At 44.5% G+C, this 13,044-nt stretch overlaps 2 protein-coding genes and 1 long non-coding RNA gene across 5 annotated transcripts in view; 1 reads left to right on the top strand and 2 right to left on the bottom strand.

Moving 5' to 3' along the window:
• Window positions 1-75: 75 nt before the first annotated feature.
• LOC148005989 (uncharacterized) lies at window positions 76-3,487 on the bottom strand. The gene is made up of 3 exons (XR_015620443.1): window positions 3,143-3,487; window positions 1,231-1,325; window positions 76-727 (listed from the first exon to the last, which is right to left on the bottom strand). It is a non-coding gene; the product is annotated as an uncharacterized LOC148005989 (long non-coding RNA).
• On the top strand, window positions 1,548-4,797 carry Tex38 (testis expressed 38). Of its 2 annotated transcripts, XM_087551221.1 has the most exons (3): window positions 1,548-1,855; window positions 3,449-3,643; window positions 4,025-4,797. In XM_087551221.1, the coding sequence occupies exons 2-3, from the start codon at window positions 3,610-3,612 to the stop codon at window positions 4,627-4,629; spliced, it is 639 nt and encodes a 212-aa protein (XP_087407347.1). In that variant the 5' UTR covers window positions 1,548-1,855; window positions 3,449-3,609; the 3' UTR covers window positions 4,630-4,797. The 2 variants fall into 2 exon arrangements, with proteins under 2 accessions (XP_087407347.1, NP_001103036.1); NM_001109566.1 differs by lacking the exon at window positions 1,548-1,855 and having other exon boundaries at window positions 3,611-3,643; window positions 4,025-4,796.
• A 4,596-nt stretch (window positions 4,798-9,393) lies between these two features.
• The window catches only part of Efcab14 (EF-hand calcium binding domain 14), a 39,541-nt gene continuing 35,890 nt past the window's right edge, over window positions 9,394-13,044 (bottom strand). Inside the window, exons 11-12 of one of the 2 annotated variants that reach the window (XM_087548244.1) lie at window positions 10,975-11,142; window positions 9,698-9,904 (exon numbers count right to left, since the gene is read on the bottom strand). In XM_087548244.1, the coding sequence (XP_087404370.1) occupies window positions 9,780-9,904; window positions 10,975-11,142 (293 nt within the window). In that variant the 3' untranslated portion in view covers window positions 9,698-9,779. 2 annotated transcript variants of the gene reach the window in all.

The following is a 13,044-nucleotide window of genomic DNA, read 5'->3' as shown; positions in this document are numbered from 1 at the left end:
AGGCCTGCCCCTTTTCTAAATTTACTTGGCACTAGCTGTAACAGTTTCTTTAGCTGCAAAGGATGTTTGAACATCATAGCTGAAGTTTCTCTTTATCGGTTTCTATTTGAAGAAGGTTCCATTGGCCTCATACCCTATGAAGTAGATATTAACCTCATTTTACAGACGGAGAAGCTAAGCCGGCTGCGAACCATTAAAGTAGTAAGTTCCACCTAAGAGCTGAGCCTTTTAAAAACGCAATGCCTCTGAAGTCTGGCATTTAATTGGACTACTTTCCCCAGAAATACAGGGAATTGTCCTTGACAAGTCTTTATTCGGGCTCTTTTGTTATTCTTAGAATGCTTTCCCTTCTCGACCAAAACGTTCTCCTGCCGAACCAGACTTGAGCTTAGGAACAATGAATGATATCTCACCTGCTGCCAGCAAAAGCAGACCTTATATAAGGGCAATCACATGGAAGTTCTTATCTGGGCCTTGGGTGATAGGGACCCCTTTTGAGGCAGGAACAGAGACTCCAAACTGTTCAATACTGCACTCAGACATCAGACTCTTGATGCTGGGACAATGCAGAGGGAGATTATGGAAGTCTGACTTTCCTGGTCTGTAGTGGGCTCAGGATTCTTCCATGTGCTGTTTCCTCTGCTCAGGCAGGCATGCATTGCTTCCTCCTCATCTGGAACTCAGTTCTCTCAGCACCTCAGAGAAACTTCTTGATGAACCTCCCCATCTTTAAAAAAAAATTGTATAGGAGTGTGGTGAGCCCGTGTGTCAGTCAGAAGACAATTTTGTGATGTAGGCTCTCTCCTTCCTTTCCAGTTTCCAGGGATCTAACTCAGGTCACCAGGCTCACATGGCAAGTGCTTTTAACCTGCCGAGCCATCTCTCTCCCATCCCCCTTTATAGTCTAATTTTACTCTGTCCTCCATGTTATCTCACCCTATACTCCCTGCCTCCCCCGGAGCTGAGGACTGAACTCAGGGCCTTGTGCTTGCTAGGCAAGTGCTCTACCACTGAGCTAAATCCCCAACCCTTCCCACTCTACTTCTTACAGAAGTTATAACTATCCAAAACTTTAGATCTGTGGTGGTTTGAGGTAGAAATGTCTCCCATAGACTCTAGACTCAGGTATTTGAACACTTGCTCCCCTGTTGGGGAAGCTGTGAATCTTTAGGAGGAGCCTTTCGGGAGGGAGTATATCACAGGGGTCAGTTTTGAGAGTTGTAGACTTACCTCACTTCCAGGCACTGCATCCTGCTTCATGCATTTGGATGAGGATGTGATCTCCCAGCTTCTTGACCCAGCCACCTGCCCTCGTGCCCCACCACCTACAAAACAAAACAACCCCCCCAAACAAAAACAAACAAAACAAGGCCTCCATCTATAAATTGTCTCACTCGTGGTATTTTTATCACAGCAAGAGCAAAGTAGCTAATGTAAGCACCATGTTTACATAAACCCTTGGGATTTACATTTTAGTGGAATCAGATAAAACACTTGTATGTAGAAAAGCAAAGAGAGATCAGAGACACAAACGGTATTGCCTGAGCATAGCTTTGAATGGGGTGAGGGAATGACTTGTATGGATGCCTGCAGGGACAGACTAGCTAAGGGGAGGAGCAGATGGGAAGTGATTATAGTGCTGTAAAATAACAAGAGCTTATCCCCATGGCTGAGGGGACTGAGGTAGAGACAACCCAGAGTTGAGTGGCTACATCGCTCAGGTCATGGTTAAGAACTGCCTTGGATCTGAGTGAGATAGGAAGTTCAAGCAGAGGAGTAACAGGACCACTCTTCAAAGGAGCATTCTGACTGCTGGAACCTGGAGTGTGTGGGACAAATACGGACACCTCCAAGGGTGAGTAATTTGTCCCACCTTAAAGCCCAAAGTTAAGTATAACTTAATAGATAGGTAAGGAAAGATGTCAGCCAGACTGTTGGGCATGTGAATCTAAAGTTCTGAGGTATATTCCAGGCTGGAAGTAGAAAGCTGTGAATTATCAGCGTTATTTGTGTTCTTTAACGTTATAAATGTGGAGAAGTCCACTGAGAAGGGAATGGAGATAGAATGCTAAAGACTGAGCCCTGGAGCATGCCAAGACTTAGAGACCAGGAGAGAGTGGAAGGCACCAGCTGAAGGAAAGGAAAAGCAGGGGGCAGTAAGGTGGAGCCGAGGGAAAGGCATTCTGGGAAGAACTCTGTAAATAGTGCCTGCTCTGGTTTGAATCTGAAATGTTCTCAATAAGCTCATGTTTTGAACACTTGGTCCCCAGCTCATGGCATTATTTTAGGAGGCTGTGGAAACTGAAGAGGTTGGGCAGAAGAAGGTCACACAGGATAGGACTTTGAAGGCTCTGGCCCTGATCGCCATAATGGCCTGCCCACTCACATGGTACTAAGCAACTATGGGACCCTCTGAAACAGGAACTAAATCAAACCTTCCCTCTTAACATTGATTCGTCTGGTATATGGATCACAGAGATACAAAAGTAACCAAGAGTGCCTCAAGTCACAATGAGAGACTTATAAAAGGGGGAAAAACTAAATGGTAAGATTTCAAGTTAGGACTGGTTGGTGTGTCTCCCTGAGAGTTGACTGAGACATAACACCCAAGGGCTTTCTAACTGAGTTACCCATAAGTGGATCTTAGTAATGGGCAAGACTCTGGCTCCAATCAATCCTGAGGGATCGGTTGCCAGTGAACCAACAAGGTTCAGACATCTGAACATAGTTGGACTAGATAGCTTCAAGTCTCTTCTGGGAAGAGAACTGAAATGACTGTTACACAGCAGGACTGAGCTCTGTGTGTGTGTGAGAGGGGGGAGGGCAGTTAGATAGATAGATAGATAGTTGGATAAATATGGGGGATTAGCAGTACTCAGTGGTAAAACAAGAGAAGCCCTCAGAGGGAGAAAGCCCCATAAGCAAGATTCCCAAGGTGATTAGTGTGTGTGTAGGGGGTCTGATGGCCTGGTCAGAAGGGAATAGAGTATGTAGGATAAAGGAAGGAGGTTAGCCAGGAGTGGGATGCAGGAACAGATAGAGGAGAGCTCCTGCAGGGCCCAAGAACACTTGCCAGGACCTGTTGAAAGAAGGAAGGAAAGTAGAAATAAAAGAGATTGTAGGAGCCCAAAGAGGCACTGACCACTTGGCTCTCTTGAGCTGGTTTTCTTCTGACAGCTTGGTCCAAGATTTGCTGAGGGAAGACATGCCCAATGCTCTCTGTGTGCTCTGTCCCAATCGACACCAGGGAAGGTACCCAGTGGTGTTTCCATAATCACCAACCACGTGGTTAGCTCCTTGAGAATGCCAAGGCCCTGCCCTGGGGCTGCTCTTTGGGTTCACTGTGAAGAAGAGGGCAGAGAACTCTCCTGGTGCCCCAGTCTTTGATTGTAGCAGTAGATGTTGTCTACCAGATGTCACTAGGTGGGCTCCTCCCTTCCATTAACAGGATCACTCCACAAACATTGCCCTGGAATGCCAGGTGGACAGAACCTGATGACCTTTCCTTTAGAGAACAATGAGGCCTGGACCTTCTGAGGACTCCTATTGGTGGAGAGGTGTGAATTTCCTCTCCCCAGAGTGATAGGCTGGAGGCCAAGACTGACCTTTATGGATTCCCAAAAGGACCCAAGCCTCTCTGGCAGTAAGTGTAGCACCTCTAGTCCCTGCCTCACATGCTGTGCCTTTGGGCATGAGGACAGTTAAGGGGAATCTTTTGCACGGAAGGAGGAGTGGTGGCTGCTTGAAGTGCTAAGCAATTAGATGATAATCTTTTCCAGAAACTAAGGACTCCTGGGAGGCTGAGTCCCTACCACTTCTAGACCTAGTGTTTCTTTTCTGTAAATAGCTAAAATGATCCCTTAAGGAACCTGGAAGTCTAGTGTTGAGCTGGAGAATGAGGAAGGAGGGGAGGAGAGCACAGGAAGAGTGACGAGTGGAGAGGCCTAGAAGGGGACTGAGAAACAGCCATATATTAGACACTTCAGCCAGCCAGCCTTTCTCTCTCTCTCTCTCACTGCCTTAGTGTGGATCTCCTTGTGTGTTGGATTCCTGGGGCTGTGTTCTGTGCTAATAGGAAGCTGCATAATCTTTCTGCACTGGAAGAAGAACTTGCAAAGAGAAGAACGTGCCCAGCAGTGGGTGGAAGTGATGAGAGCTGCCACATTCACCTACAGCCCACTGTTGTACTGGATAAACAAGCGGCGTTACCATGGCATGAATGTAGTCATTAACACAGGCCCTCCCCCTGCTGTCACCACGACTGAGCCGGAAGTTCAGAATCCAGAATCTTTGTGGGAGTTGGATATCTCGGAAGGCAGGAACTACGCTCTACAAGACAGCAGTCCCGGAGGTGAAGCCTCTGGTCTCTTGCAACATGTTTTGGCGGTTCCAAAGCAGCCCCTGTCTTCAACAATGCCACAGCCTCGGACTGACTCCCCATTCCCACTCCCCATCTTTCAGGAGGTGCCCTTTGCCCTATCTCTCTGCCACCTGCCTCCCATGTTGAATCACTCTGTCTCCTACCCTTTGGCCAACAGTCCTGAAAGGAATGTTCATTTCCGTTCCCTCCCAACACTAGCCCATGGAACAAACTGCTTTAATGCCAAGCCTTTTGCTTCAGAGCTGTAGTTCCCTCTTATTGAGGGTGGAAGCTGCAAGCACCAAAGGCTGCCTTTGGTAGAAAACAGAGATAACCTCAAGGAGTTGCTATTGACAAGGAGGTCAGAGCCACCTGGTGAGAGGTTTAAAGCCACAGACTTAAAAAAAAAAAATAAAGTCCAAGTTTCTCCTCTGTCTCATTTGCTCCTAGAAGGGCAATGTCTTTTGTCACAGCCAATGTGACTGTGGTGCTTTATAAGTGAATCTGGTTCTGAGTTTTACCACTGCATATGGGAACTGGAGGTTAGCATTTGGGAGACACTGAACCAATACTTGTGGCTGGAAATCAAGATCTCTTCATCCAGTATTTAGCCTGAATGAGTGCCAGGTTGACCCAGGTCTCCAGGCACTGCTGTTCACCAGGAGGGAAGCAGATGACAGAAGAGGACAGTCGTTGAGAGCTACAATGGCCCACACTGGCTATGTCACAGGTCTAACGAATGCCAGTATGGTATAGTTGAACTGTTGTTTGCCATGTATTGATTCTTAGATGGTTGTCTTTGTCCTTTATTTATAATGTTCCCAAGAACAATGCCAAATGGCAGTTCTGATACTCCTGTTAAGATGCAGACTTGGGTTTCCAGGGCATATGCCTTCGTTGTTCCACAACTAGCTTTCCAGTTCACATTTTTCTGGCATCTAATTTCCAGTATTTCTACCATACCCCATGGTGTCTTTACTTAGAGTTGTCTTGTTAGAACAGTTTGGCTAAAAGCATCAGCGTGTGAGGGGTCTCATCAACTTGACTGGCAAACTGGTCTAGAGTTATACCTACAGTTTGTATCTTATCCTGTCTTTTCTTTTCTCCCATCTTCTCTTCTGATATGGGGGCTCACTATTTTAGTCCAGGCTGGCTTGGAACTTATGTCAGGCTGCCCTTAAACTGCTGATGCTCCTGCCTCAGTGTTGGGAGTGCTGGTATTACAGGTTGGTGTCCCCATACTTGGCTTTATTGCTTATGTCTTTACATTTTCTCTCTCTGTGTATGGATGTTTTGCTCTCACATATGTCTGTGCTTGTGGAAGTCAGAAGAGGGTACCAGATCCCCTGGAACTGGAGTTAGACAATTGTGATCCTCTATGGAAGTCAGAAGAGGGTACCAGATCCCCTGGAACTGGAGTTAGACAATTGTGATCCTCTATGTGAGTGCTAGGAATTGAACCTGTGTCCACTAGGAAAAGCAACCAGTGCTCTTAACCACTAAGCCACCTCTCCAGCATCATTTATATCGTTCTTTAAGATATATATGGCTCGGGGTTGGGGATTTAGCTCAGTGGTAGAGCGCTTGCCTAGGAAGCGCAAGGCCCTGGGTTCAGTCCCCAGCTCCGAAAAAAAGAACCCCCCCCCAAAAAAAAAGATATATATGGCTCCTCAGAAGTAAAGGTCCATTACATGGGAAAGTTAATACCTCTTGAACAATTATTCTTATTAATACTGCCTATTTGGTCCCAGTTTTAAGATTAGCAGGACTGGCTCAGCCAAAATAGGAATTTCTCCCTTAGTGCTGGGGATTGAACAGAGTTTTACACATTTGACAAATGCTCTACCATTTAACTATGTATTCCCAGACCTCGTTCCACTAAGAAAATGAGCCAAACCAATATTTGTAAATGGTGTAAACTTTATGTATAAACTCCCTGAGGGGAAGGGCCACTCAGACTTTGTGTATGCATAGGAAGGGAGAGACAAGGGGATTCCCAGAACTTGGTAAATAAACAGTTAATTTGTGTATAGACAAGCCCAGTCCTTTCTATACAAACTCTCTAGCAATAGATTTTAAACCCTTTCCTCCACCCCTAAGTCAATGGAACATTTTTTTAAAAATCATGCTGTTTAAATAGAATCTGAACACATACATAAAACGGTCCTAGATGGAGATTCTAATGGACACCAGAGCAGGCTCATTCCTCAGCTTCTGCTTCCTCTTATCCTGAATATGCCTAAAGCCTGAGTCCTGCACGCTTTGCTTCAGGTCAAACATTGAAATGCATTCCTGTTTTTTTAGAAAGAGCAAAACCCAAAAACCTATCAAACACTGAATTTCATTAGGGTCGCTTACCAGTGGCTACAAAATGACTCTCCCTCCCACAGCACCCATTAATACATTTAAGTCCTCAGGGAGAGGTGGGGAGTCTAGGAGCTCCTTCCATGACACGACAAGATGTTTGTTGGCAGGCCCAGTCCTATGCAGGTAGTCACTGCTACCGTGGGTTTGAGAATTCAAGAGCCCCACCAGCTCAGTCAGTATTCTACACCACTCCCCGACTTCCTGCAGCTCCTATGTTGTCTGCCCTTTCTTCTACTTCTTGACCTGGAGGGGATACATAAATGCCTCATTTAGGACGGACATTCAACCCTCACTGTGACTGATTATGGGTCTCTGGAGTGTGGCCTAGGACCATCCTCGCCACAGGCTTTTGATTGGGAATATGGTATTAGTTGTGAATTCCCTGGTGTGGAGTGGGCCTCAAATCCAAACAGAAGCTGTTAGTTATCCCTGTAAGAGCTGCTACTGTTGTATCAGCCGGCACATCCTGCCTGGCTGGCCAGTAGTATTGCACACAGGGTCTGCAGATGTCCATTAATAGCCTTTCTCCCCCAGCAGCCTGCAGAGACCTTCGTGCATTATGAGGGCTATCCATCAGGAAAGAAACTCCTGGCCCAGTTCCAGCTTGATTTCTGTCCTGTGAACAGGAGGATGAGGTGTCTTCAGCAAAGGTCTGACAGAGGGGTCTGGTGGGCAACCAGTGGCAGCGACAATTCTTGCCTTTGGTTGTTGTTGTTAGTCTAGGAGCCTCCTGGACAAAATTCTAAGGCAGATTCTTTTTTTTTTTTTCCCTTTTTTTTTTGGAGCTGGGGACCGAACCCAGGGCCTTGCACTTGCTAGGCAAGCTCTCTACCACTGAGCTAAATCCCCAACCCATCTAAGGCAGATTCTTGATACTGTTTTGCTCCATCCTTAATTTCAAGAGCAAGTAGGCAGCAGTCCACTAAAATAAAGATTAAGGCAGGTTTCCCCCTTTAATTGTCAGGGGAGCAGGGAAGATTTTAGTCAGACACAGTGAGAGAAAGGAGATGTTTTATTTAGATAAATTAAAATGGCTATATTGATAGGAAATAAGTAAAGCTCAAATGAAGTCATGGAAACCTTGAATCTGCTCTCTAAACAGAACCAAAATTGCTTATATATTACCAAAATAGTTCCATTAATATAAAGTAGATTTACAGTTCTTAATATGAGAAAACAAGGTAGGTTAGGTTTATATAACAAACAATACGCGCCCTCTAAAGTCTCAGGAATACCCAAATGTGTTCTGGCTTGAATATGAGAGAAGGGACCACATCTAGATGGTTGGTAAGCAGGCCAATGAGGTGTGGAGCAAGCAAAAGGTGTCACTAAAAACAACTCAATAGGCCATCATGAGTGTGAGCCCATCACAGTCAAAACCTTCAACTGTGACCAGGGACCAGGGAGGGGGGCTGATGGGGTCCAGCAACGGTAGAGAGCAAACTGCAATGGAAGGAAAAAGAGCTGGCTGAGAGGTGAGCTGTCTGCCTCAGCTCTTCTGCATTAGACCCGTTCTTAAGTGCCAAGCATCCATTGCTCTGCTCCCCGCTTGAATGTCACTGCAGTCATATTTAAGCCAGGTACTTTTTTGAGACAAGATCTCACTATGTAGCCCAGACTGGACTCATTATTTTCCTGCCTCAGTCTCCCAAGGGCCGGGGTTACAGGGATGTACTGCCATGGCTGGCTTGTGGATGGTCTTTCAGTACATACTATGCTGGATGGTGCACAGAATAAAGCAAAGGGCCGAAGAGCAACACTTAAAGAAACTACTCTGAGCTACTGACTGATAAGGCCAAAGTATTGAAATCCAAAGCCAAACTCACAACCACTACTATGGAGTTCGTCTCTGAGAGGTGATCTGTGGCTGGTGAAGCTTGGCTAACACAAGGCACTGGATGCACAAGTTAAGACAATAAAGAAATGAAGACCCAGTCTTCACTGACTGATAGGTTTTGGGCTCCTAAGCCAGTAAGTCTGTCCGATTCTTAGCAAAGAAGAATAGGATGCCCACCTCTGCACAGATCTGGTAATGCCACAAGCAGGATAGAAGGGATAACAGGTCAGAAAACAGTTATGGCTACCTTTGGGTAATTTGGTAGGAGACATCATGCAGCTCAGGGGTGATGCTGGCAGACAGACTTGACATGGAAAAACCAGAAGAGAGACCAAGAAACAAATCCTGTTTCCTCACTGAAAAGCATCTACCACAAAGAGTTAAGGTGTCTTGAAAACATCTGCCTACAAATAAGAACTTGAAACTAAAAAGGACAAGCTTCATTACCCTCAGTGTATTTCATATAAATCAGTTCTCAAAAAAAAATACCTTCCAGGTACAGACATACTATTTATGGTACAGTATATACAAATATAGCAGAATAATTCAATTTATTGCTAGGACCTTATTTGGTTGTTACAAAATCTGTAAGGAGATATTATATATATATTAAAAGAGGGGGAGTACGGAAGGCAGCAAGAAGAACAAGAGCTACTTAAAGAGCCAGGATCATGTTGAATTGTACTTTTAACCTTTCTAAGAAGGTGACAGCATAAATGGGCAAGGTAAACATTAAGGCAACAAATTTAGAGAGAAAGAAACATGAGCTAAGAAGACGCACGCACAGGAAAACTTTATCTTGCCTTCGCTGAGTTTTAATACGTCTAGAAAAAAACAACACTAAACTGAATATCATAAAAAAGAAACAAAACATAAAAAGCAAAGCAAAGCAAGGCGAAGGGAAAAACAAATGTCTTTAAAGGTTTGAGGATACCAGAGTGTATCCACAGCTGACAGGGCAACTTGAACAAAATTAGGTAGGAGTGATCTATACTATCACAACAGCATCCCCAGTGTTTCCCTGACTGGCTATAGCAATGTGTGGTTCTGTAAGGTCTTCTACTGGAGTTGCCCCGAGACCCCTAAGAACACTGAGTGTTCTCAACATGTTGGTGAAAGGCGAGTTCCTTCTAGTCAGACCTTTCCTGACTTGCCCACAAAGCATGTAAAGGGGAAGCATGACACCTGCCTTTAGACCTGGGAAAACTGACCCCATCACCAGAAGGCTCCTGCTCCATGCGGCATCCTCTGGACAGAAAGCCCATAGCTCCCTCTGAGGGAACAATGAGGAAAGAATATGATTTCGTGTTTCATCTGACTACATTTTGGCTTTAGGCAACCTGCCAAGAAATAGAGCAAGTACTTGGTTATCCTAAAGGTAAAATCCCTAAAGGTACTGTTTCCCAAGTCAAAACTCAGAGCTTTTCTCTAGTGCTCTGGGCAACTAGCTCTTGGGCATAGCAACCCAGGACATGAGCCTTCCCATTCCAGACTGGACATGGTGCAGAAGGTAGGCAGTCACAACTTTAAGGTAGTCTGGAGTGGGTGGGTAGAGAAGACAATCTCGCTTACTTGATGGGAAAGCAATTTCCCACTGAGTAACTTTATGCTCATAAACCTTCAAAGATAATTAAAAATGAGGAATATCCCAGTAAGACTTCTCTGGTTCTTAGGTTAGGAATAGGAGCAATGGCCCGGAATCTGATGTTCCTGAGCTCAGAACTGGCACCCTCTGCATAGCATCCATACCTGAACTGATGTCCCAGCTTCAACCCTATAGTAGCGCCCAGGCATCTGAGGGTTGCCTTAAGGAGATGTGAAGAGTTTCAGCTGCCACCCAGAGCAGACTGTCAACTACTCATAACAAGTTATCCATTCATTCTGTTCAAAGCCAACCTTCTGTCTATGCAATATGCACAATCTTTCATTTTACATATGTACAAACAAAAGACTCCTCTTTCAAAGAAAAGACGTATTCTGAGGCTCTATAAAGTGCAGCTAATTTAAGGCAAATTCATATGAAATATAAACAGTGACTTATTATCTCTATACACACACACTTTCCAGCTTTAAAAGGTAAATTCTCTTCCCCTCAAAAACAGGAAAGAGAAGAGAGCTTTATTATTTTTTCCTGACAACTTTAAGTTACAAGATCTCACTGGCGTCATGAAATCATAGATTTCCAAACATCATATTTTAAGTAAAATTTTTTTTAAAAAAATAATTTTTTTAAATAGCATTTTCAAACAAGTTAAAAGGTGACAATGTGTTTGCTACAGTAGTATGAAGGGCTGGAGGACTGATGAGTTGGTTAAGAGTTTTTTTTTTTCCTTTTTAGGTAAGTAGATTTTAGGTAGTCCGGGCTGCACATCCATTTCATCCATCATTTATGTCTGATGGGACTAGATACCTAAAGCTACTCTTAGCTCCAGGAAGGAGTATCTCCCGTCTCCATTGGAATCAAATGCTCTCAAGTGTTCTGGTCTTGGCATGGCAGAACCTAGGGAATTCCAGATTTCCTGGTAGGTCAGCATCCCATCCACATCTTGACCAGTCTTGTGGAATAAATCCTGAAGATCTGTTAAACGAGAATTACAAAACAGACATGTAGTATGTTTATGCATATGGTTAAAAGTAGCTTCAGCTGACTTCACAACATTAAAAGAAAGGCTACTTTGCTAGGTGTGTTGAAGGTCTTTAATCTCAGCATTTGGGAGTGGGTGGAGAGGCAAGCAGATCTCTGTAGATTGGAGGGTAGCCTCATCTATATAGTTAAGTTCAGACCAGCCAGGCTACATGGCGAGACCTTATTTCAAATCCTTCCCCTGCAAAACAACTCTCTCACCTTGCTGGTAGGGCAGGGAGATGGCGCAGTGATCAGAGGCTGCTCCTCTAGGACGGTGGGCTTGGCTCCTAGCCACTTGCAACTTCAGGTCCAGGAAATCAGATGCCCTCTTTTAGCTTCCAAAAACAAGCCCCCTCTGGCCCAGTGGTTAAAGTGCTTGTGATCATGCATGAGTGAGGTTTGGATCCCCAGAATACATGCAAATGCCAGGAAGGCATGATGACCTTTCTGTAATTCTATCCTCAGAAAGTGGTGACAGGATCCCTAGAGGAAGCTGGCTACTGAGACTAGCCCTACCGGCAAGCACTGGGCTTGACTGGGAGACTGACTTGGTAAGGCAGGACTAGCAATGGGGATGATTCCTGACATTAGTGTGGGACCACTAAATATGCGTGCAAACATATACATGTGTACAAGTACACACACATGTAAACATGCACAAAATCCACACCCATACTTGTAAACATGTATATAGACACATACACCCAACACATGCTCACACGCACGCATGTGCGTACTCACACACACACACACACACACACACACAGATGCAAAATAAGGAGAAAAAACTGAGAATGATAATTTTGATCCTTTAAGAAGGAGAGGAATACTATATTGCATACATAGTTTCTTACACTGTGAGATACAAACCCATATGGGAGTTATATACCTGCATGTTGGGGCAATATTTGGCAACAGTAAAAGATTTCATTTGTGACCAAACATTAAGTAAGAATCATATGCTTAACAAGTCTGAGGTGTTCTGGAAGTGTTAGCCTGTGCTGCACACAGTCGTGCTGACACACAGCATATACTTTGCAGTGCATATGCCCTCATGCCGCATGCACCAAACGCTGCCTGAAGCACTTTGCTTTGGATTTCCGTCTACTATGTGCTGTGAATTGCAGTGCTTTTACTGTATATACCAAGTTTTCTCTTCTCTTAGAAACATAATGGCTTGTAGAAGACAAAGACTTTCAATATTTTCTTGCCACTGTTCTTAGCCTGTATCAAATCAGTGCATCTTTTGGTTGCACTGTTAGAACATTTACTTTTCAAAACTGCTACCCATTGATAACTTAGTTTTCAATTTCTGAAATGGTTCTAGGGATATTTTCACTATTCTGTACTACAAATCTATGGGAGGTGACATTCTCAGTCCTGACAATTATAAAACACAACGATCAACTGTAACCAGTCTTTAGCTTCTTTGTGGCTACTTTTTTATCCTCCACCCTTCCAACCCCCTAATAGTAGATAGGGGAGAAAAAGAGGACAGAGAGGAGAGAGGGCAACATTATCCTTAGACTGCTTCCTGTTGATTAGGGGTGTCGATATCCTTGGGACAAGTTTGATCTTTGCTGTCAAGACACCTAGTTTTTCTTTTTTTCTTGTTTCCTCTTTGAGCCTGGCTACTCAACAGAGACCAACTGTGACCAATAACCAACAACCCAGCCTGCCTCTTGGGGGCCTAGCATTTATATAGCCTTTGAAGAGACCCCAGAATTCCAAATGTTACATAATCAAAGAAACTATCTGTAGTTGTTAAAATTATGCCTCTGCTAGAATATGAGGCAAATCATAGTCAGCTGCTGTGGACAGTCTGAAGCAGCCCTACATCCCACACCTGGAATG

This window comes from Rattus norvegicus, chromosome 5 (assembly GCF_021556685.1).
Source record: "Rattus norvegicus strain SHRSP/BbbUtx chromosome 5, alternate assembly SHRSP_T2T, whole genome shotgun sequence".
Lineage (NCBI taxonomy): Eukaryota > Metazoa > Chordata > Mammalia > Rodentia > Muridae > Rattus > Rattus norvegicus.
This window is presented reverse-complemented; position numbering and strand designations above follow the sequence as displayed.

Excerpts from the sequence above, each read along its gene's own strand:
- Tex38 (XM_087551221.1), top strand. The coding sequence starts at position 3,610 with ATGGATTCCCAAAAGGACCCAAGCCTCTCTGGCA. Across the intron at positions 3,644-4,024 it reads GGACCCAAGCCTCTCTGGCA|TGTGGATCTCCTTGTGTGTT; the intron begins GTAAGTGTAGCA and ends TCACTGCCTTAG.